Here is a 25,000-nt window from a genome sequence, read left to right as displayed (position 1 = left end):
TATCTTTGTCTCTGTCTCTCCCTTTCTTTGTCTGTCTCTCTCTCATTCCTTTTCTCTCTTGTCTCTCTGCTTCTCTCTTCCTGTTTCTCTCTCATCTCTCCATCACTCTGTTTCTTTGCCTCTCTCTCTCTTTCTTTGTCTATCTCTCTCATTCCTTTTCTCTCTTGTCTCTTTGCTTCTCTCTGTTTCTCTCTCTCTCATCTCTCCATCACTCTGTTTCTTTATTTCTCTCTGGCTCTCTCCCTTTCTTTCTCTGTCTGTCTCTCTCCCTCTCTGTCTCTGTCTCTCTCTCATCTATCTCTCTCTCTTTCTGTCTGTCTCTTATTTTACAAATAAGGAAACTGATGCCCAAGGTCATGGAGGACAGAAGCATCAGAGGGCAGCCGTGACTCCAGCTTCAGTTACCATCCAGCCAACGCTCTTCCCACCTATTACCTTCTGTCCCCTTCTCATCTAGGTCCAAAGAATTAATAATAAACGTCCCCACTAATCAATACTACTTCCTAGCAGACAATGGGCTTTCCTCGCATCCACCTTGTTAGGGAGGCAGTATCATTATCCTCATTTTAAAGATGAGGAAATTGAGGTTCACAAAGGTCAAATGACTAGAGAGTGAGAAGGGCTCTTTGTGAGCATTTAGCCCACTCAGCACATTCTGCATCTCCTGTGTGACCACACAGGTAGGATTTTAACCCAGATCTTCTGCTTTCAAAGCTGGGTTTTTTTCACTAAGCCACAATGAAGTGACTTCTCAGGGTCACGCAATCAAGAGAAGCTGGTAGAGGAATCCAGGTTTTTCAGCTTCAGTCCCAGTCTCCTTTCTTTTCTTTTACCTCCAGCCTGTCAGGTGGGTAGGTATTAGAGGTGTCACATGGTACTGATAAAGCAATCTCCTGGTCAATGTGCTGGGTGATTTTGATGCTTAAGAGCCTTTTTTTCTTTTTTTTTTAAAATTATTTGCTCATCTGTTCCTGGAATTTTCATTTATTTATTTATTTATTTTTGCCATTTGGCACTTCACAACTAGCTGCGTTGCTGATGAAAGTGCAAGTCTGCATAAAAAATAAAAATAAAAGTCCGCCCAGTCACAGTCTAACTCGAATCAGCAAGATTTGTCCGGATGCTCCAGAAGAAAAAAAAAAATAATAATTTGATGTTCTGTGATTTTGCAGCTATTTAAATTTTATTAGCAATTACGGAGCCTGTTACCACTGCCTACATCCAGTGGGCCCAGCCAATTCCTGACAACGAGAGTGTGTTTGAATGACAAGGGCCCAGGAAACTCAGCTGCGCTCAGTTCCAAAGCCCACAAACACTAACCCCAGCCTAGCCATGTTTCATTAAGATTCTATCCTTGCAGCTGAGGAGAAAGCAGCATGCGACTGTGATAATAGCTGAGCTCTCTGGGAGCTGAGCGGGGAAGGCAGGAGAGATGGAGCATGGCTGATACTTCACCAAATAGAGTTGATTTAGAAGATGACTTTAAGATGACTTTATGCATCCAACGTCGAGGCTGGTGATATGATCAGCTTTTAAATATGTCATTTCAAAATGGCACCATGATTCTGGTGCAGGATGAGAAGGGCAGCTGCCCATTCGTGATTTACGGCAGCCTTCTGAGGCAGAGGGTGTCAAATTCTGCAAAACTCCCGAGTCACAAAACAGATCCAAATGTAACTGGGGAATGTTTAACAAAGTGAATAAAAATGCCACAAAAACTGGATAATGTTCATTTTTGGCTTTATACATCTCTCTATAGGAACAATCATTTTTTTCTATTGGAGTCTGACATAATTGTTTGATGAGTATCCTTCAGGCCCTGGGAAGCACACTTAAAGATGAGTGAGATAATGTTAATTTTTGGTTTTATAAGTCTATCTATAGGAACAATCATTTTTTTTCTATTTGAGTTGGATATAACTGCTTGATGAGTATCCTATAGGCCCTGGGAAGCACATTCAAAGATAAGGGAAGCACATTCAAAGATAAGTGAGAACCCCAAAATGACCTGGGTAAAAGTGGGTGGTACAGGACAGGGTTCAGGAGAAAAGCTCCCCATGGACCATCCCTCTCCCACAATCAGGCCATCTTGTTCAGGTGACTGTCCCTAGTGCCTGAATGCATTCCCAGCTCACTTCTGCCTCTAGGATCCTTCAAGAAACAACTCCTGCAAGAACTTTTGTTATTCAGCCATCTCAGTCTCATCTGACTCTTCATGACCCCATCTGGAGTTTTCTTGGCAAAGATATTTGAATGGTTTGCCATTTCCTTCTCCATCACATTCTATAGGTGAGGAAACTGAGGAAACAGGGGTAACTGACTTGTCCAGGTCACACATATAATATCCTACAGATAAGACTCTCATATATGTTTGTCTATTTTTGCACATTTATGCTGTATCCCACTCACCTCCCTCTCCCCAGTGGAATACAGGATCTGTTATATTACATTTTAGTTTTGTATCCATGAGACACTTAATCAACGACCATCATATTAGACTTTTGGATTAGAAGGTTTCTGTTCTGCCAGGTCAAAAGGCCTACATTCAAATTAGTATTTGAGGACTTGAGTTTAAATTTCAGGGCTGCCCAGCTCCATTCATGTGGCACTGTCTCAGCCTTGGTTTCCTCATGGGCAAATTAAGAAGGCTGGACTGGATGGCCTTTCAGGTCTCTGCCAGCCTCACATCTACGATTTCTCAGATTCTCTTTCCCTCTCAGTCTGGTGACCCTCTGATTCATTCTATTCAAAGCTGGACATTTATAGGACCACGGATCATACATAAATCATGGAGTTAGAGCCGGAAGGGACCTCGGAGGTCACCTAGACCAACCCTTCATTTTCCATTCCTTTATATTCAGAAATCTTTGATTTTTTTTTTAGTTACAAAGTGAAAAGGTTCTGGGACTTGTCTCTTTTTTGAGAGGAAAGGGAAAGTGCATAGACATAAACTGGAGAAGGGGATATTCAACTCTTGCTTGGGAGGCAGGGCAATGGAAGATCCCTGGACTGCCTAAATGGAGCAAAGATGAATTTTCTGAAGGCAGATCATAGTAGGGGCTTTAACTTTAATGACCAAGACCGATTGCTGACTCTTTGGCTTTCACTAATGGGTGGATCCCATTGGACTGAGTTAGAAACTACCTAATCCAGTCCAATCAATGGAGAATAGGTGCAAAGGGGGACACAGATAAGTTCAGGATCAATGATATATTTAATTTCCAATTTAGGAATGATGAAGATGAGGTAAGATTAGCCTCTGTTTGGGGCTTCATGTCCTTGGCCTTCTCATTAAGCTTTGAAAAGGCAGCTATAAGGCCTTCCTCCTTAGCCCTGCATCTTGGCTTAGGGACCAAGTTGAAAATGGGTCCTCCAGACATAGTTTCCTTCCTCTGGTGGTATGAGCTTTCTTCCTAGTTCTCTGTTGGAGTGAGAGTAGAAAAGGTTTTTTGGGTGGTATGACTTAGTTTCTAACAATGTGCATAATATAGAGACCAAAATAGATTTAGATTCTGCTCTCAAGATGCTGATTATCTAGGAATACAGATTTGTGTATTCAATAAGAGAGAGTATTTGTGCATGTATATATATATATATATATATATATATATATATATATATATATATATATATATATATATATATTCTTGTTGAATATATGTACACGTGTCCATATTACACAAGTATATCTGTATAAATAATGTGTTATTGTTAAATCTTGAATATACATACATGTGAGCATATACTCACAGACCCCCACACATACGTGCATATGGATATATCCAATATCTGTGTATTATGTGCCAGCTCCTTCCTTCATGAAGGTCTCCTTGATTTTTTATTATCCCATACCAATTATTCATCTTCTTGCCTTTCTCAAAATCCCCTGGATTTATTTATCTGCATACATACTTTATCATCCTCAGGAGAATGAAAGCTCTTTGAAAGAAATTCATCAGTCAATCAATTCATCCATCAATGGTCTCAGTTTCCTCTTCTGAAAATGAAATCGAGTGTTGGACTGATAATTTGGAAGGCTCCTTCCAGATCTAATCATATTCTGATTCTATGAATCAATGGGAATTTATTAAGTCATTGCTATTTGCCAGCCACTGTGATAGGGTGCGGGATAAAGACCAAAATAGGAATATTCCCTGCTCTCCAGGAGACTGCTGATTTATTGTCTCTCAGACTAGCGCTGAATAGAATATAAACTCCACGAGGGCAGGAATTGTTAGATTTTTTTGTCTCTTTCTACTGCATCCACATAATGGACACAATCCATAGTGAAATGGGCACACTGCCTTGATTTTCCAGTGAAATTTTCCAATGATATTTTCTCATGAACGGTCAATTTCTTTTAAGAATGAAGAAGAAACAAAAGAGACTTCTAGCTAACTCAGAGTTCCAACTGGCCAGATTCTGGTTGAGTCAGACTTTATTGTATTTAGGAGAAAGGGGTGGAAGTCTAAACAGTTCATTTAGCGATTTCATTCTCACTTATTCAAATCTGATATGAAATCCAAAATGCAAAGAGAGAAACTGAGGCGATATCCCACTGTAAGGACATGACAGGGGCGCAGTGAAGGAGATGGGATTGGAAGAGGGACAGCACAGGGGAGAAGAGATGGAGCCTGGTGCATAGATTAAGTTAGTTGTGCATTTTTTTTTAATATGCTGAAGCAAACTCTCATCATCATCAAAAACCACTTACGTGCTTAATTGTCCACTGCATGGAGCCAGGCTCTACGAAAAGGAATGAGACCCACTGGACCCGCTGGAAAGCCCAGCAAACCAAACAGAAATATACAGCTCAAGAAAGACAGGCTAGATCAAAAAGTATGAATTTCTATTTCTTCTAACCTTTCCTTTTTAATAGACAGAGCCCTAAGTTCCACCAGCCGATCTGGCTTCCTTTGTTAGGGAAATCTTGCATTAGCTCACGACTAATTGAGCGGGTCCTCCTCTAAAGATGGAGGGGGGACACGACCGCAGCAAAGAAAGACGTGTTTCTGGATCACCAGTTCTCAAATTGTCTGCAATAAAGCACAGTCTCAGAATATTGGAGCTGGAACAGTCCTCGCAAGCCAAGCACACCAATCTATACTTGATTAAGAATGTCCTTTCAGCGAGCAGAGGAAATGTGTCATAGTAGACAGAGCATTAGCCTTCTAGTCAATTTGAATCCTTCCTCAGACATCTGGTCTCAGTTTCTTCATCTGCAAAATGGGCATAAAAATAGCATCTCATATACAGGTTTATTAAAATAGGAGCTCGGTGAGGGCTAGGACTATGATTTTGCCTTTCTTAGTATCCCCAACCTTAGCATCATGCTCAGCACATGTTGTTGTGATTCGGTTATTTTTCAGTCATGTCTAACGCTTCACTTGGTGATTTCTTGGCAAAGATATTAGAATTTTTTTTCTTTTCTAGCTCATGAGGCTATTGAGGCAAATGGGATAAAGTGACTTGCTCAGGATCATGTAGCTAGTAGGTGTCTGAGGCTAGATTTGAACCCAGTTCTCTAACTACTAATAGGTATATACTATTTAATGTATACATGTTACTATTTAGTCATTCAGTCATGTCTAACTCTTCATGTAGGTCAGATTATTCATATTCATAGGGTTTTCTTGGCAGTGTTGTTTGCCACTTCCTTTTCTGGCTCATTTTACAGATGAGGGAACTGAGGCAAACAGGGATAAATGACTTGCCCAGGATCATGTGGCTACTGGGTATCTGAGGCTGGATTTGAACCCAGTTCTCTAGCTATTAATGTGTACATACCCTTTAATGTATATATGTTAGTGTTTAGTCATGTAGTCATGTCTTCATGAGTCTCTGGGACAGATTGTCCACATCCATAAGGTTTTCTTGGTAAATATATTAGAGTGGTTTGCCATTTCCTTCTCCGGTTCATTTTATAGATGAGAGAACTGAGGCAAACAGGGGTAAGTGACTTGCCCAGGGTCATACAGCCAGTAAGAATCTGAGTTCTGGATTTGAAGAAGTTTGATCATCTGAGTTCAGGCCATTGCTCCATGCATTGCGGTCAAATAATGGCTGCCTCGTATGAAGAGAGATAAGGCATAATAAGGCTGCAATGGTGAGTTGAAAGTAGGTTTCCAAAACAAACTTAGCCAGTGCTCCATCCATTCTACCAAGGGACATTGATACATACACTGGTAAATATGTATACCCATACCCTCATTTATGTGCTTTTTCCTCAATGGCCAAAGGATGTAAAAACATGGGGAGGTCTGGAAAGGACCAGAGAGACCACCTAACGCAACCTTTTCATTCTACAGAAAGGGAGAATTCAGTGAAGGATGCTGTTCTGGACACAAGGTAAGCAGAAAAGCCCTGGCCTCGAATCAGTCGAGGTCCAGGGGCATTGACCCCCGGCCTAATCGAGCTGGGACGGTTGGACTCCCAATTCCCTCCCTCAAAGTCCATTTACTGGCAGAAAATGCGGCGGCATTCTCAGAGGGATGGCCAGTTATTTGGGAACTGGGATGGGCTGGAGGAAAGAGGAGGAAAAGGAGGATAATAAAAAAAGAGTTATAGCTACCACCAAGAGATAAAGGGCAGGGAGGTCTAGATGTGAATCTAAGCATGAACAGCGCCTGTTTGAAAGCCTCTGAAAACAGAGGCAGACACACGTGTGCTCATGGCTATAAGATGGCGAACAGCCACGGATGTAGGGTATTGTGTAAAAAGATGCCCTGATGATTGAGTGAAACTGGGAGGAAGCAGAGGAGGATCAATATTAACAGTTAAGTTAGGGAAGAAGAATGTGGCGGAGTGAATATATGAATATAATGTCCCATGTTCAGATGATAAGTGGAAATCAGGTTTGGCTCATGCCTCGAGCTCGTCCCCATGGCTATTTGCTGATGCGAGATAGATATGATTAATGCATGAATGTTTTTGGTGTCTCAACATTCCCTCAAGGTTTTCTATATTTCCCAGCTTTTTAAATTGGGGGTTCATGACCCCACATTGTGTCTCATGAGTAAATGTGGGGGGGCCCAAAGTTATGATTTATTACCAGCAAATTGTAACCTATTTTACCTATTTTATGTACCTATCTATATATCCAAGGTCATGTAAAAATTTCTCAGGTGAACAGGGGTCACGAGTGGAAAAATTTAAGGAGCTTTGCTCTAGGATGTGAGAAAAAAGGAATACTGCCCCCCAGTACACACACACACACACACACACACACACACACACACACACATACACACACATCATGACAAGGGAGGATTCTAGAGCTAACAAGATCAAACAGTAAGTGTCCAAGCAAGTTCTCCAAGGGGTAACCCATGGCTTGGCCCCCTTAGCTCTGGGCTCACATAGATAGAAGTCTAATTGTGGTGGAGAGAGAGAAACTAAAAGAGCGGAGCATCATAGACTTGGAGCTGGAAGAGATTTAAAGGTTAGCTCATCCAAACACCTCTTTTTACCAATAAGAAGTCCTAGGTCTCAGAGAAATTCATTGATTTGCCAAGGTCACCCAGATAGTAAGTAGCAGAGCTGGAATTTGAACTCAGGTCCTCCAAGCATGGCTACCACTCATTCCACGAACACTATGCTGTCTAGCCTTATCAGTCTTTGGCTCCTTTTACTCATACACAGTGTTTATTCTTTAAAATCCCTGAATATAACCTGTTCCTAGGTTTCCATAGATATGGGCAATGGTCCCCAATTTTTGTCCAAATTCTGAAGGTAACAGAGAAACTTTATTTCACTCCAGAAAAAGAAAACACAACCAAATTTCAGAAATATTAGCCTTCTAAGCAATGAAACATTTTGAGGAAAGGTCAAAATGAGTCCATTTTGCTCTATAGAGTGAAGGCTTTGAAAAAAATATTTATATGATGTTTAACATATATCAGATCATTTGTCATTTAGGGGAGAAGGTGGAGGGGAAGAGAGGGAAGAATTAGAACACAAGGTTTTGTAAGGATGAATGCTGAAAATTATCTATGTGTATATTTTGAAAATAAAAAAGTTTTAATTAAAAATATTTATGTGAGGAATATGTCAGTGTATCTGTGTTCTCATCAGTACCTCTCAAAATTCCAAAACCTCCATCTAGTCTTCTTATCTCTTATACAATGTGCCTGGTCTACAGCAGGTACTTATTAAATGTTTGTTGGTCCATTTCTTTCAGGAATCTATTAGGAAAGTTCTATTCAGTGCCCTAGAAAGGTAGTCTGGTTTCTCATTTTTCTGAAGGAAAGTGCTTTGTATTCTCTCTCTCTCTCTCTCTCTCTCTCTCTCTCTCTCTCTCTCTCTCTCTCTCTTTCTCTTTCTCTCTCTCTTTCTTTCTCTCTCTCTCTCTCTCTCTGTCTCTCTCTCTTCCTTTCTCTCTCTCTCTCTCTCTCTCTCTCTCTCTCTCTCTGTCTCTCTCTCTTCCTTTCTCTCTCTCTCTCTTCCTTTCTCTCTCTCTCTCTTTCTCTCTCTCTCTGTCTCTCTCTCTCTTCCTTTCTCTCTCTCTCTCTCTGTCTCTCTCTCTTCCTTTCTCTCTCTCTCTGTCTCTCTCTCTTCCTTTCTCTCTCTCTCTCTGTCTCTCTCTCTTCCTTTCTCTCTCTCTCTGTCTCTCTCTCTTCCTTTCTCTCTCTCTCTCTCTCTCTCTCTGTCTCTCTCTCTCTCTCTCTGTCTCTCTCTCTTCCTTTCTCTCTCTCTCTCTGTCTCTCTCTCTTCCTTTCTCTCTCTCTCTGTCTCTCTCTCTTCCTTTCTCTCTCTTTCTCTCTCTTTCTCTTTCTCTCTCTCTCTCTCTCTCTCTCTCTCTCTCTCACAGTCTCTCTCTCTCTCTCACAGTCTCTCTCTCTCTCTCACAGTCTCTCTCTCTCTCTCACAGTCTCTCTCTCTCTCTCACAGTCTCTCTCTCTCTCTCTCTTTCTCTTTCTCTCTTTCTTTGTCTCTCTCTCTTCCTCTCTCTCTCTCTCTCTCTCTCTCTCTCTCTCTCTCTCTCTCTCTCTCTCTCTCTCTCTCTCACAATTAGGGTTAAGTGACTTGCCCAGGGTCACACAGTTAGGAAGTATTAAGTGTCTGAGGCTGGATTTGAACTCAGGTTCTCCTGACTTCAGGTTTGGCACTCTATCCACTGCACCATCCATCTGCCCCCTTTTTATTATTAAAGATTTTTATTTACAAAACATATGCATGGGTAATTTTTCAACATTGACTCTTGCAAAACTTTCTGTTCCAACTTTTCCCCTCCTTCACCCCCTCCCCTAGAGGGCAGGCTGACCCATACATGTTAAATGTTAAAATATATGTTAAATCCAATATTTGTATACATAGTTATACAGCTATCTTGCTGCACAAGAAAAATTGAATCAAGAAGGAAAAAAAACTGAGAAAGAAAACAAAATTCAGTACTTTGTATTCTCTTGTGGCTATCAGTAGAAAAGATGGTGAGGTTTCTTTGCTGAGATTGTGTCAACATTTTGTATTTAAATCCTCAACTCAAAGCATATAGTAAGTGCTTATTAAATGCTTTTTCATTCACTCATTCATTCATTCACTCACTCACTCATTCATTCATTCTCAACAAAATTCAGCAGTAAAAACAACAACAACTGGAAAATTGGCCCAAAGCAGGGAGCCCTTTCTCTGAGCAGAAACCAGGGACTCTGCTCTTAAGAGGCAGAGAGTCGGATCAGCTTACCAGGGTAGTAGCATGCAGGCAGGGAAGTAATCATCAATTCTATTAGCTGAACTGAAGCCACGACAAGGCATTCTGACAAGGGAGAAGTGAGCCCCAAATAGCTTCAGACTTCCCTGAAAGGGAAGCTTTTTACAGCTTAGTTTTAAGTTGAGAAGAAAAAAAAAATCAATGAATATGGCTCCTTAATAAAGACTCTAGATAACTCGTTTCTTTCAGTACTTGCATAATTTCTTTTCTTTTGGATTTGAGTAAGGGATTACTTTTTCCAGCATTCCTTCAAAAAACATCACAGAAAGAAGTCAAGCTTGAGTTTAAATCCCACTTTTGATAATCTGACAGGGAGGAAACTTCCCTTGGCTGAAGCCTTCCTTTGACCCTCAGTGTACTGTGAGGATGACCCTGGATTTTGGAAGGTTGTGACAACCGATGTGCATGTTCTTTAGATTCTATCCAAGCAGGAAAGGTTTTGAGGAAGGCCTATTGATGGCTTTCACCCTGTGAGCACCCCAGTTAAGGATGGAAAGACTCATCATCAGAGACTGGCTGATAACAAGCGACATCTCCTTTTTTGTTTCTCTAATAATTCCATAATTGACAAAGACCAGCTATGGATATGAATAAAGGACTAATAAAATAAAGCATGATAAAGATTGACAAATTTATTAATCCCTTTGGCAGGCTGATGAAGTCTGAAACCTATCTCAGAAGAATGCTTTCAAATATATAAAATATACACGACTACAAAGGAAACCGATTATAATGAAATAAAGTTATCAAAATGTTGCTTAAAAACACAAGTTTGTAATATTGCAAGATATCTGGTAGTGAGTCCAATCACTAATTTCAAAGCAGTGATTGAGGATAAACAATATTTCAAGCTATTTGTTAACACCTGTGATGGGTATGCAAATATCTGAATCCACGGGCTCCAAGTTAAGAATAACTGTTGTAAAGTGTGGAAAGCTTGCTGCTTACATCAATGGAAGAAAGACTCACACTGATGAAAAGAATTTTATTACTCAGAACAGTCAAAAGGGAATAGGAGGAGAAGCTAATAGGGGTGAGCTGCTCCTTTAGGGAAGAAAGGAGAAATGCACCAGAGGCAAGTCACTTAATCCTGATTGCCTCAAAAAAAAAGATATGGATTCAACTCCCACATTGGATGCCCATCACCTGTTTCCTCATCTGTACAATAAAGCATTTGAACTAGATGGGACTCCAAAATCCATTTTTGCTTTGGATTTTTGACCCTGAATTTAAAAAAAATATTTTGTCAAATGTCAAATACTTTTTAAAAATTAAAGTATTTTAAGTATGACAAAACAATCCAGTATTTTTGCCCTATTTTATAACTGAAAAAAATGAGCCTCAGATAGTGACTTGCCCAATGCTTCCCTGAAATGTCCATGGCTCTGAGAAGCATTTTGTAAATGGGGATTTGGGCTTTGGTTATTACTGCCTGTTCAGTCCTCATTCAGTCATTTTTCAGTCATGTTGGACTCTTTATTGACCCTATTTGGGCTTTTCTTGGCAGAAATACTGCCATTTTTTTTCTCCAGTTCATTTTACAGATGAGGAAACTGAGGCAAAAAGGTAAAGTAAATTGCTCAGGGTCACAGAGGTAGTAAGAATAAGATCACATTTGAATTCATGATGATGAGTCTTCCTGACCCCAGGTCTAGCATGCTACGCTCTATGGTAGTACCTAGCTGCCTCCTTATGAAATCCAAATACCTTAGTGTCCAACTTTCTTTTTCAGCCTTATCTCCCCCCACTGCTCTTTTCCTGTTACTCTTATGTTTCAGCCTTCTCAGAACGCTCATTGAATTGCAGTTTCATACTGCTGTGTCTTTGTTTAAGCCTGGAATGTACTCAAACCTCCCCCCTCCTCTAATTTAGAACTGTTGAAATGCAATCCATTCTCCAAGGCTCAGCTCTAGTTGCTTTTTCCTCATAAAACTTTCCCTGATATTCTGGGCCAAAATCTCCCACTCTTCTAAACTCTTACAAAGTTTGCTTTGTACTAGTCTTCTGCATAAATCACCATTTACATAAAGCCTTTTTTGATTCTCTAAATGCTAGTGCTTTACCCCACTCTAATCTTACATTAATTTTGCATGTGTTTATACAGGTACATGTTGACTTCTTAGACAGAATAAAAGTTCCTTAAGAGTAAAAACTTTAATTTTTGTATCCAGTGTCTAGCACATAGTAAATTACTTAAAGATGCTATTGATTGATTATTATGCTTTTCTACTTGTTTTATTTATTTATCTTTCTCTCTTCCTTTCTCTCTCTATAACCTCCTTTTAAAATGTTCCCAGCTCACACCAGAGACTACAGTCTCACTCTCCTGACTTTCTCTCCCAAAATACTATTTCATGAAGGTCCTAGACATGATTTACTTCTCTTTCTCTTCTCTGGCCATCTTTTCCCCTGCAACAACTTCTTCACCTCCATCCCTGAAGGCAACAAGTAGCCTTTCTTACTGTCCTCCAGCTCTGGATCAGGATCCATGATCAAATCACGTTTCATGCTCATTGTTCCTTTAAGGAGCAGGTCAATGGATTTAGCTAGGCCCCCAGTGAATCCATGGCCATCTCCAGTGGTCCTGATCTATATCTTGCCACTGAACCTATATGACTGCAGAGAAGAAAGGGAGCCTGGTGACCTTGCACAGCCCTCCCTCACTTAAAATCAAATTTACTTGCATTTCATAGCCTCACCTCCTTATGTCATGGTTGTCTTTGAGAATGAAGGACAAACGACAACAAGAGGTTCCCCCAGTCACCATCCCTACAACTTTCTGAACCAAAATATTTCCCTTTGACTATCACTCCCTTATATGTTTTGTACAAACACTGATTTTTAAAAATTTGTATTCTCAGCACTTAAAACAGTGTGTGGCAAATAGTAAGTATTTAACAAAAGGTTTTCCATTCCTCCATTCTTCCCAGTTAGATTATAAATTGCCTAAAAGCAAGAACTTGACTTTATTATCTTCCCAGTCCTCTGGAGACCTTGCAAAGGGCTTTGTGCACAGTAAACTTAGATAGTATTTGTTGGAGAAAGCACGAGGCAATTCTAGACCTAACCATTTTCCTGTCTATGGGTGGATTTGTCTTTAACATGCTTCCCATGGGGTTGTGGGATTCTATTAATTGATTTTGAAAATAAATACAAGCAATTCCTTCTTGAGGGAAATCAGGGGAAACAGTGATGACAGAAAGACCAGGCAATTGGACCTGAATGAAACCCGTGTCATGATTCTCCTATCCTGTTATCTTCAACCTATCCTGCCTTTAACTCATGGGACACTAAGGGATACCAGCACAGTGGTCTTCATTAGGGTTTTATGAGGGTAACAGAATGTCAGAATTGGAAGACATCTCAAGGGCCATCTAGACCAAGCCACATATGATCAAGGACCCTTCTATGTCATCTCCAACAATAGACCACTCAGTTTTTGCTTAGAAAAAGATGGGGACGGTATCCCTGGGCCTATTGGATTTAAGCCCACTAGCACAAAATTAACAATATGCCTCATGCATTTTTATCTTTTTGTGATTTTCATGATAATTTCCCAGCTATCATCTCATTTGGTTACCATAATGGTGTACCAGCTTTGGAAGTTCTCAATCTATATATGACATAAAATCGTAAAATGGACAGGGATTTGGAGGACGAATTTAATTTGCAGGATAGGAAACCAATTCACAGTTTTCACTCTGATTCACATGAACTCTGTGATCTATTTTTGCTTTGGATCAATGACCCTAAATGACTCAAAGCTAATATTTTCTTAGACTATTTTAAGTTTGACAAAACACTTTATTTGGAGCAACCAAGTGTTTTACCCCATCTTAAAGTTTAAGAAAATAAGGGTCAGAGAGTGATTCACAGGTTCTCGGTTCACAAAGAGTGATTATGATTGGCCCTCATACTACATTTCCCAAGAGGTCAAGCTTAAGTGTTACCTTTGAGACTTTGAGATAACTAACATCCAATGCTTTTATAGAGAGAAAATTTCATCTAAATCCGAGGTTCCCAACTTTTCTTACTTCTCATTTCCCTTAGCTTTTAGTAAAATATCCCCAATTCATTATGTGAGGAAATAAATTCCTTAATTTGTCATGAATCTCACAAAAGAAATAAAGAAACCAATTAATTTCAATAGGAAAAGTATAGTTATTTACCCAATGTTCTCTAGATACCTTTATAGAAGCTTCTCAGATCCTCTGAGGTATCCATAATCCCAGAATGGTAACCCTTCACCTAAAACTTTGAGGTGGACCACAAAGAAACAAACAACTTGGAACTAGAATGAATGACCCAAAACAACAGAAATGTTCATAGAAGAGATTGTAGCTGTTCTCTGGGCTACAACTTGGAGAACCCATCTCCAGGAGGAGCTGGTCAACACCAGGAGAGGGAGGGGAGCAATACCGTACACTCCATTGGTCATCCTCTGCCTCCTTTCTCCCACCTCCCATTTTTCTCCAGAAGTTCTGGTTGATTTTTTAAATCATATTGCTGGCAGGAGGAAAAGAGGCTTCTGACAAACAGATCCCCGATCTCTGAAATTGTTTGACCTTCATCAAGTCACAAGTAGTCCGCCTTCTCTCCAGTTTATCTCTAAAATGAAGGTGTTCTCCAATCAGTCAACCAGCCTTTAGAATCTACTATGAGCTGGATGCAAATGATGAACAATCCCTACTGGTAAGAAGCTTACGTTCTGAAGAGGGGAGACAATGGGTTGTGGGTCTTCAGCACTGAAACCTATGATCCAGATATTAGGGGAAGGGGGATTCTGGATCCATCCCAAAGGGAAGAGAGGCTGGGATACTCACGGCATTCCTTCTCATCGCTTTCATCAAAGCAGTCGGGTAGCCCGTCGCACTGCCACGCCCCAGGGATGCACCGTCCATTGCTGCACATGAAGTTTCCCGGAATGTTACACTCATTGGTGGAGTTATTCCCAGGCAACAGCTGGCTCTCTGCAAGAGGAGAAAGAGAGGAGAGACTTTTTAAAAGAGGAAGGGAGAGGAGAGAGAGAGAGAGAGAGAGAGAGAGAGAGAGAGAGAGAGAGAGAGAGAGAGAGAGAGAGAGAGAGAGAGAGAGAGAGAGAGAGAGAAGAGAAAGAGAGACAGAGACAAAGGGAGTAGAGACAGAGAGACAGAGAGTCAGAGAGATAATAGAGGGAGAGAGAGAGGGAGAGAGACAGAGAGAGAGAGGAGAAAGAGAGAGAGACAGAGACAGAAAAAGACAGAGAGACAGAGATAGAGACAGACAGAGCAGAGAGACACACAGAGAAAGACAGAGAGAGACAGCAAAGACAGAGATTCAGAGAAAAACAAAGACAGAAAGACAGAGACAGAGTGAAAAGAGAGAGAGACAGACAAAAAGAGACAGAAAGAGATAGATACAGAGACAGAGAGAGATAAACAGAGAGACATGTAGAGAGAAAGATGGAGGGAGAGAGACAGAAAGAGGGATAGAAAGAGAAAGAGAGAGAGACAGATAGACCAACCCCATGCCATTGCAATCCCACTGCTCTCTACTTATGAGGCACATTAATTCCATTCCTTAGCAGGGGTTAGTGAAAAATCCACATTGCTTGTTTGTTTGTTTTTAACAGCCATCATGAGTGGCTGATTACTGTACGAGGCAGGAGTTGCCAGAAGAAGCCTGATGACTTTATAGCCCTTTAAGACTTACAAAGCACTTTCCATCCATTCATTGCCTGAGATCCTAACAAGGAAGACTTCCTAGAGTAATGCTATTCCCATTTCACCAAGCTGAGGCAAAGAGGAGGGAACATAACTATTAAGCCTCAGAGCTGCTATTTGAACATCAAACCAATCCAAGTATGTATTAAGCACCTACAGTGTTCAAGATAGTATGTGAATGAGCATTTATTAAGTACCATATTCAAGATACTGTTTTAGTCACTGCAGAGATAGACTGCCCTGAAGGCACCAACATTTGGATAGAGGAGGGAGGGAATGTGACAGGAATGGATAATCAATCAAATACCTGACAGAGAAGCTGCAAGAATCAGAGAGGGATTTCGGGACAAAATGGTGTTGGACCTAAGCCTTGTAGGATGCTGGAGATTCTAAGAAGTAGAGATCCTAGGAAGGACAAGCTGGAGCTGATTGTTAAAGTCTTTGAAGGCCAAGTTCAAATCCTTTTTAATTGAAAGTCCAGAGTTCTTTATCCCCCATCCTATTGTTCTCAAGTACTGCTACTTCTGAAGAGCAACCTCTGACTGCTCCCGAACTGTCTCAAATGCTCTGGCTCGCAGACTGACAGGGTCAACAGCATCCTGGGCTGGAAGGACCCTGGTGGTCATATGGTTCAAATGTAGGGACTGCATTTTCCCAGGCCTCCTGACTAGTGAGCACTCACCCTCTGCTTCCACGTTTCTGACGGCAGTTCACTCACTACTTCATGAGCCAAGTAGCCCATTTCATTATAGGATAGTTTGTAGCCTTAGCTGCTGTTTCATAATATCCTTCAAGGTTTTCAAAACGCTTTACATGAGGAATCTTCTTTGATCCTCACAACAACCCAGTAAAGTTAGTGATATTATTCCCATTGTATAGATGAGAAAATTGAGGCGGGTTAAGTGATTTACCCAGAGCCACACAACCAGTAAGGGCCTGGGGCAGGATTTGGATGCAATTATTTACTATTGACTCCGAGTCTGGCCCTGGAGGTACTACATCATAGCACCGTCTTCTTGGTGGACTTTTGGCCCAACTCCCAAAGAAGTACCTTTGGCTCAGATTCTTCCCTTGTCGGCCAGACTTACTCATGGGAGTCAACCCTTCTTATTCTCTCTCCCCGACCCCCTCCATCCCTCACCATTGCCAAAATCAGATAACCAAATCTAAACAAAACTCTCTTAGTTAGTCCTTGAGCTTCCAATATCCTGAGAGATTAGGGGCAAAAAGGCGAGCGTAGTTAAGTTTGTCCCAGCCTTCTAAATGCCGGGGAGATAAATATAGACCAAGTCAGAATTTAAAAATAAATCTAATGGTCACAATGGGAGCCATTTGTTCTTATCGTCAATCCAACCGGCCAAGGGGGTCACAGTTAAGGCACTCTCTCTCCCCACCCCCAATCAAATCAAGAAAGAGATCCGGAATGAGCAGTAATCACACGCCATAAACCACACACCATCTTCTAGCCTTGGGACCTTGGAACTGGTCACTGGAATTCTGCTGGATACAGATAAAGAACTAATGGATCAGCATAAGGATTCTTAATTTATTTTGTGTCATCAACACCTCCCTTAGGGAGCCCTTACTGGCTGTGTGGGCTCTGGGCAAATCACTTAACCTGCCTCATTTTTCTCATCTATACAATGGGAATAATATCACTGGGTTGCTGTGAGGATCAAAGAAGATTATTCTTGTAAAGTGATTTGAAAACCTTGAACCCAATTCTATTGCAAGACAGTGATCAAAATATATTTCAAAAACTTCATGGACCCCTGGCTAAGAACTCTGGAATTAATGATAGCATAGTCAGATCTCACTTTCTCTTTCTCTAATTACTATCTATCTATCTATCTATCTATCTCTACATATCTATATCTATATCTATCTCTATATCTATCTATATCTATATGTATATCTATCTATCTATATCTACATATCTATCTCTATCTCTATCTCTATATCTATCTATCTATCTATATCTATATCTATATCTATATCTATATCTATATCTATATCTATGGGTTTATTCTGTATATCCACTCCCTTCACTTGTGGTTAGGAAAACTTGGATTTGAAACCTGTTTCTCAAATCTATAAACTGTTGAATTACTTTTCTTCTCTTTCCTTGTCTGTAAAATGAGTAGCTTAGACTCAATGACCTTTAAGATCCCTGCTAACTTTTAATCCATGTTTCTATGATGGGGAGATGATTGGAACAACAAGATACACACTGACTGCAGCTATATATTAAAGAAATCAGAGACAAAAAAGAAGAGAAAGGGGAGAGAAAGAGAAAAAGAGAGACAAAAAGATACACATAGACAGACAGAGATAGAAAGAGACAGAGACAGAGACAGAGAGACAGAGAGAGACAGAGACAGAGACAGAGAGAGAGGAAAGGAGGAAGGGAAAGAGAGAGGGAGAGAGGGAGGAGGGAGAGTGATGTCTAAGAAAAATACACATAAAAAGAAGTAAGGATATGGAAGCAAATGGCATTTTTGTTATTCTCATATTAAAGTTAATATATGAACTATTTTACAGAAAATAAAATAACTGCTTTTTGTAACTGTTTAAAAGCATTGAGATGTAAACTCATCTTCTGCAGTTTGTGGAAAGCATCCTTGGCACAAACCAGTCAACCAGCAGGAAAATGGGGATGATACATACTTTAGTCTATTCCCAAGTAGTTCTTATTTCGGCTCAGTCTCCACACTTTGGAAGGTTTGTGTTTAAGGTGACATCTATCAAAAATGTTCTTAAGCCTTTTTGAATCACTATTATGTCCAAGAGATTGTAGAGCTCAGTTCTCTTTGATAATGGAATAGATCCAGGAGAGTTTATCGGTTGAGTTCTTCCAAATATCTCAGGACCTGTATTTGTAGTCTAGGAACTGGGTATCTGTCAAGATGGCGAGCTTCAAATGTCTATTTCTAGCCACCGGGACACATTTTGGGTAGGAATTTGGTAGCTGATGAATATTTATAGCCCGAAATGATGGGTTGCCCTCTCTACTGCTTCCTTGCACTGTTCCCTGAGTCTGGGCTCTGGGAGGATGATGCTTTAGGGATAGTTTTTGATGACAATCAACTTGTCCAAAATCACCATCACAGTCCTTCCCTTTCAACAAACAAATAATCTGTCATTATTTCTATTTTATTATGACTGCAGAGAATAAGTCCTATTGTATTGGCAATGTTCCTTTTTGGAAGTCCACTGAGAATAAATCCTCATGCATTATAAAAGTGACATGGTTTACTATCCATTACTCAAACTAGGGAAAATAAAGGCAAGAAGTTAAGTGGCTTCATTAAGAAAAAACATAAGTTCCTGATAATAATTTATAATTATCTTATATTAAGTAATTTATTTTAGAATGATAATTTATTAAGAATAATAACAGCTACTTTTTCAGCAGCATTTTACAGCTTACATAATGCTTTCCTTGCAAAGTTGTAAAAAAGGGAATGCTAATATTATTGTAATTTTACAGTAATACATTCTCCAAATAAGAAAACGGAGATCCAGAGGACATAAAATCCAGAGGATATCCAGAGGATAATCTGTGTATCAATTTAGGATCACAAAATTAAGCTAGAAGAGATCTGAGTGGCCATTGAGCCCAAACTATCCTTTTGTAGATAAGGAAACTGAGGCCCAGAGAAGTCCAAAGCGACAGTGCAGTTTCAGGGCAGGATTTGCACCTAATTCTCCTAATTCCTAAACTACTGCTTTGTCCACTGTACTATATTGCCCCTTTAATTCAATGCAACTCAATAAGTATTTATTAAATAGCTGTGGGCTGTGGACGGGTGCTAGGATACAAAGATCAAAATGGAAAAATCCTTCTGAACTAGGAGAGTTTTCATTCTGTTTCCCTCAGTCTCTTTGGACTTCTTTCCCTCATGGAGACAATGAGGGGATTAAGCCAGACATCCTGGAGGTCTTTCTAGCACTAAATTTCAGGATCTTACAAGTTATGGGACTTGCCTTTGGCCACAGAAAACTAGAATCTTACAGATAGAAAAAAGTTTAGAGATAGTTTAAGCGACTCCTGAAAAAAATTTTCTCTAAAAAATAAATAATGATGGTGATGAAAAATACATTGGTTAATGTTTGCAAAGTGCTTTCCATGTATTACCTCATTTGATTTTCACAACAAGCTTGCAAGATAGATAGTATTATTATACTTATTTTTTTCAATTGGGGAAACTGAGGCAGACAGCGGTTGTCTTTCCCAGAGTAACACAATTAGCTACTAAGTGTGTGAGGTGGGATTTGAACTCAGGTTTTCTGATCTCTAGAACATTAAGGGCAATCTAGGCAAAGGCACTGAGAGGAGAGAGAGAATGGCCTATACAAGGAACAAATAGTTCTTAGAGTGAACAGAAAGGAGTGAGAAGGAATATTAGTTATATTAGCATTTATTATTATTATTATTATTCCTAACAAATGCTCCTCCAGATACCATAGTCACCTCTACTGAAGATCCCAAAAAGAAAGTCCTTGTAATCAAGGTCCTTTTCACTGTCAAATAACTCAACTTTAGAAATTGATAAGATTTGTATCAGTGGAAATGAAGCGAAGAAAAAGGCACAACCATCTGCTTTGCTGCCGGCCCCCAAGGACCATGGGACCTTCCATATATATCGTCTTCTCCATTGGAATGTGAGCGGGGTCTGGCTTCTTTTCTGTTTGTATCCCTTAGCACAGTGATCTGCACACAGTAGGTGCTTCATAAATGCTTCACTCACTCATTCTTTGTTTGAAGAGCTTCCTAGGCAGACTGTTCCCATGATTATAGGGATGTTTTTCTTTATATCAGGCCTAGATTTGCCCTTTAATACCTTCCACCCATTGCCACCGGTTCCACTACGTAGTGTCAAGTAGGACCAATCAAATTTCTCTTCCAGGTGACAGGCCTTCAAATATTCCAAGATTGCTATCCATGTGACTATGCTCTTGCCCTGCACCAGATCTACATAAAGCATGAGCTCAAGGTCCTTCCCAGTCCTACTTGTTTTTTTCTAGATCCTCTTCAGTCCTTCCTTAAACATGGCATCCAGAATTTTATTTTATTTTTATTTTTTAATTAAAGCTTTTTATTTATAATACACATGCATGGGTAATTTTCCAACATTGACCTTTGAAAAGCCTTCTGTTCCAAATTATCCCCTCCTTTCCCCCACCCCCTCCCCTAGCTGGCAGGTAGGCCAATACATGTTAAATATGTTAAAATATGGCATCCAGAACTGAAGACCAATTCTGCAAGTACCAGGGCCAGCGCTCGAACCCAGGTCTTGAGACTTAAAATCTAGAGCTCTTCCAATAAAGCCATAGTGCTAATAAACGACCTGCCCAGTACTCTGCCTTTACCTTGCATGGGATTCCTGCCACACAGAGCACATCTCCTCTCCTCCTACCTAAAAATACAAGACAGAGACGTCTGGGTCTCCACAGCTAAATTATGGCACTGATGGCTCTCAAAGGCTAGAAATCTTTTTAACTTGACATGAGGACCTTCTGCTAGCTGCAATATTTATCCCGCCATGTATGTCTTGGGACACATTTAGAAGCCCAAAACCCAAGCATTAGCAAGAGTCAGCTAGTTGAGTTTTCTCCTCTACATTTGCTTTTTATTCTTCATTAAACGGAAAAGTAGAAAACGTTTGGCCATTTTCACCACAGCGCATCCCTTCCTTAAAATAGCTGTGCCATCTGCCCCCAAAATGAAAAGTCTTGAGCTCACCCACTCAGGGCCAGAGCAAACAATCGTGCTTAACAGTTACTTCCCTCATGTCTGGCATCCACAGATTTCAGGCTTACAAAGGCTGAACATCTGCTGCATTCGGATCCGGTTCACCTTGGGATGAGACGAGGAATGGACAATCTTTCTTGTTATTGATTTGCCCAGCTTTTGAACAGGGATTCTATTACTTGGAGTTGTTCTTGGACTTAATTGAAGAAGTCAGTTTTTCTTTTTTTTTCCCCTCCAAGCTTTCATTCATTCATTCATTAAACATTTAATAAGCACCTACTATGGGGCAGCTAGGATAGAGTACCAGGCCAGTAGGGAGACAAGTTCAGATCTGGCATGACGTCAAGTTACTTTGTTTGCCTCAGTTTCCTCAACTGTAAAACGAGATGAGAAGGAAATGGCAAACCACTCCAGTGTCTTTGCCAAGAAAATCCACAAAAGGGTCATGAAGAGTTGGATACGACTGAAAACAATACTTAAAAATCTTTTACATGTAATTGGAAAAAAATAAAACATATATAGCTAGTTATCTGCATTTTGCCTACACCATTAGAATGAAAGCTCCCTGACAGTGGGGACAAAGGGTTTTTGTTTGTTGTTTGTTTTACTCTGTACCTGGCACACTAGGAGCACTTAGTAAATGATTATTGATAGACTGATTAATCTGGAATGTGAAGGAGAAGAAAGAGTTAAATATGATTTTGGAATTGTAAATCTGGGTCTCATGGGATAGTGTGACCCTTCCTTAGGAAGAGGGGACGGTTTAGGGAAGAGGTATAAATTCTGTTTGGGGCATTAAGAGTTTAATATTCCTTTGCAACCTCCAGTTGGATGGCACAGCATCATGATGGGGAGTAGATGGCACATTGGATAGAGTCCTGGGCTGGGAGTCAGACAAAGGATTTGGAATGGAGCCTCGAACACTTAGCAGCCGTGTGACCTTGGCCAAATATTTCAGCCCAAGTTTTTTCATCTGTAAAATGGGAATAACAATAATACCTCTCTCTGTTGCGTGACTAAAATGAGATAATATCATCACTTTGGGGTTACAAATCCCACCAGAGACATTTTCCTTTTCTACCCTGTTCCAACATAGCAGAGGCTTCCCAAGGAATATTCATTTGAATGACACGATAATGTCGTGGGAGGGGATGCACACCCCAGCACTGAGTCATCCGATGGGCTGGCCGTTGGCAATTTGCCGGATCAGATGTCACTTTCCATTTTTTACTTTATTCCATTTTAAGTCTATGCTCTTGAGGGATAGCCAGGCAACAGACGCCTACGCCAGACTTCACATTTGATTCTGAAAGCCTCCATCAAAGAGACATTCCTGAAGCATCTCCAGGGAGTTAAGGCCCTTCTCCAGAGTGGATGTTGCCAGCACACACACTGCGGTGGGGACGATTTTCCCTTTGACTCACTTCTTTAAAAACACACACACACACACATACATACAAGCCATTGGAAGCCACCAAGTGAGGCCGTCTCTAGGGATTTGTTTATAAACCTCATTTGAAAAGCCCCCAAAGACCCATAAAACTCCAACCTGATCTGCTTTGGTCTGAATTAATGTCAGACCCAACTAAACACTAGCATCCTCAGGTCAATTAGGATTTGGGCAGGGATCATCATGGAGAACTGCTTTCTCCCTTTACTCTGATGCATGAAGCCCCACTGTCCATCCCCAGAAAAGGAAGGATGGTTGATAATGATTGACGGGGAGTCTGCCTGTCAAAGGGACTACAGATACGGAATGGATCTAACGCATCAGATTTGATTTCTGTCCACTAATCAGCCAGGGAGGTCCATTTTGTTATTAGGAATCTAAGGGTTTTTTCCCCATTTCTTGAGTTTGTAATGGAGACCATGGTATGCCCAGAATCTCAGGAACTTGATGAGGAGGAGGAAGAGAAGGCGTAAGAGGACACAAACTGACATTTATATTTTGCTGCGCAATTTGAAAAATAGTTTTGCATAATTGTGTGTTTGGAATCTATATCCATAGATATTTTTCTCCCCATTTTACAGATGAGAAAACTATCTCATCTCAGAGAAGGTCAAGGTCACATAGAGCATGTCAAGAACCTCTGAGGCTTCCCGGGTGACCTTAGGCAACTGTGAGATTCAAGGGCATTTTGTGGGGAAATTGGTAAGGTTCTCTCTCTGTGATGCTTGACCCTAACTGGTTAGTTAGTATATCAAATCCTTAGTTAGTAAGGATACTTAGTTAGTATGAAAAATACTTAACAGAGCTCTCCTTCACCCATTTATCATTCAATCTGCCCATTTTCAGAAACTACTTGCCAATAGTCCAGTGGATCTGTAATCTCAGGAATATGGGAACTCAATCAATCAATCAATCAGCATTTGTTAAGAGTCCACGTCCTGGGCAAGACATTAGGGATATTCTCCAGAATAATGCATGTGGAGACCAACTCCCGCAAGCTGCCCAAACTCTGTGACTGTAAGGAGGTCTTCATCAGGCTCTACAGCTCTGGGGCTTCCTCTCAAAGTTCAGCTCCCATCTAATCCGTCGTATTATTCATAGAAGTATTTATTTCTCCATTGTCTCCACCATTGAAATATTAGCTTCTGAAAGCAGGGACTGTTTTCTGCCTTGCTTACCACAGTGGCTGACATATAGTAGGAGCTTAACATGTACTTGCTGGTGGATGTCTTCCCATAAACTCATCAAAAAGGGGTCTACCTAATGTGCCGGAGGCCTTTCCTGAGGTTTCACATGATGTGCTACAGACGGGTTTCTTCTTGTTGTTGTTATTTAGTTAATTTGGTTGTGGGTGACTTTATGATCCCTTGGACCATAAGATTGTCCATAGGATTTTCTCAGCAAGGATACTGCTGTGTTTGCCATTTCTTTCTCCAGCTCATTTTACAGATGAGGAAACTGAGACAAACAGGGTCAAGTGACCTGCCCAGAGTCCCATAGGTAATAAGAGTTTGTGGCCGGGATTCTGGACTTTGGGTGCAGAGCTCTATTCACCGTACCACCCCACACCTGGCTATCTATCTCTTATCTCTCTTGCCATGTGACCCACCTCTCACTTCTATGAGGACTTTTTCTTTTTCTGGAAAATTTACAAAATAAATGAGATCATGTCTGTGCTTGGAGGTTTTAAAAGGAAGGAGAGAAAGTTAGCAGGTAAGACTCCTTGGCAAGCTGTAAAATGCCTCCCTCCTCCTCCATCCTCCAGGACCCTTGGAAAAGATTCTTCTCACAGCCCCCCGAGGGCAAGTAAATGATGATGTCCTTCTGTGCCTCGGTGTAACCCAGGAGCCGGACAAGGGAGGCAGAGGAGGAAGAGCAGATCAGGGTCAGGCCGGGAAGAAGGCCATGGGAAGGAGGGACAGCTCTAGGACCAGTTTTATCAGGTTATTTGGAGGAGCGGGCCTGGGTGCCCAGCTTACAACCAGAGGGCTGGGAAGAAGCATTCAGGCTGGCCTCAAGCTCAGCCCTGCTCTGTTCGGCCTGGAAGCTTTGCCTCTTTTGGGGTGTCCAGCTTCTAACATGCATGGATTAGAGGAGAAAATCCTACATCCAATGATGGAGACTGAATATCTGACCAGATGAATGACTGATAAAGTCATCAACTTGTAATATTAATTGCTAATTTCGTTGCTGCAGTGTGTGGTTCATTCTTGGCTAATATAATTCAATGAGACACGAACCCAAATAGACAGAGGTGAAGGAAAAGGAAGATTCCAACACAGAATTCTGGGAAATTTCAAGAAGGGGAGAACATTTTTTGGGGGAGAGGAATAACAAGAAGGCTTCACGGAGGAGATTGTACCTGGCTTTAAGAGAAGAATAAG

The 25,000-nt window shown here is 40.7% G+C and overlaps 1 protein-coding gene across 1 annotated transcript in view; it reads right to left on the bottom strand.

The window, feature by feature from the left end:
• Positions 1–25,000, bottom strand: part of LDLRAD3 (low density lipoprotein receptor class A domain containing 3) — a 254,605-nt gene that overhangs the window by 144,847 nt on the left and 84,758 nt on the right. Inside the window, exon 2 of the mRNA XM_074276373.1 lies at positions 14,533–14,679. Within this exon, the coding sequence (XP_074132474.1) occupies positions 14,533–14,679 (147 nt within the window). The remainder of the gene's footprint in view (positions 1–14,532; positions 14,680–25,000) is intronic.

The sequence above is a fragment of the Sminthopsis crassicaudata genome, chromosome 6 (assembly GCF_048593235.1).
Source record: "Sminthopsis crassicaudata isolate SCR6 chromosome 6, ASM4859323v1, whole genome shotgun sequence".
Classification (NCBI taxonomy): Eukaryota; Metazoa; Chordata; class Mammalia; order Dasyuromorphia; family Dasyuridae; genus Sminthopsis; species Sminthopsis crassicaudata.
The sequence above is the reverse complement of the archived record's forward strand: the minus strand, read 5'-3'. Positions and strand labels throughout refer to the sequence as shown.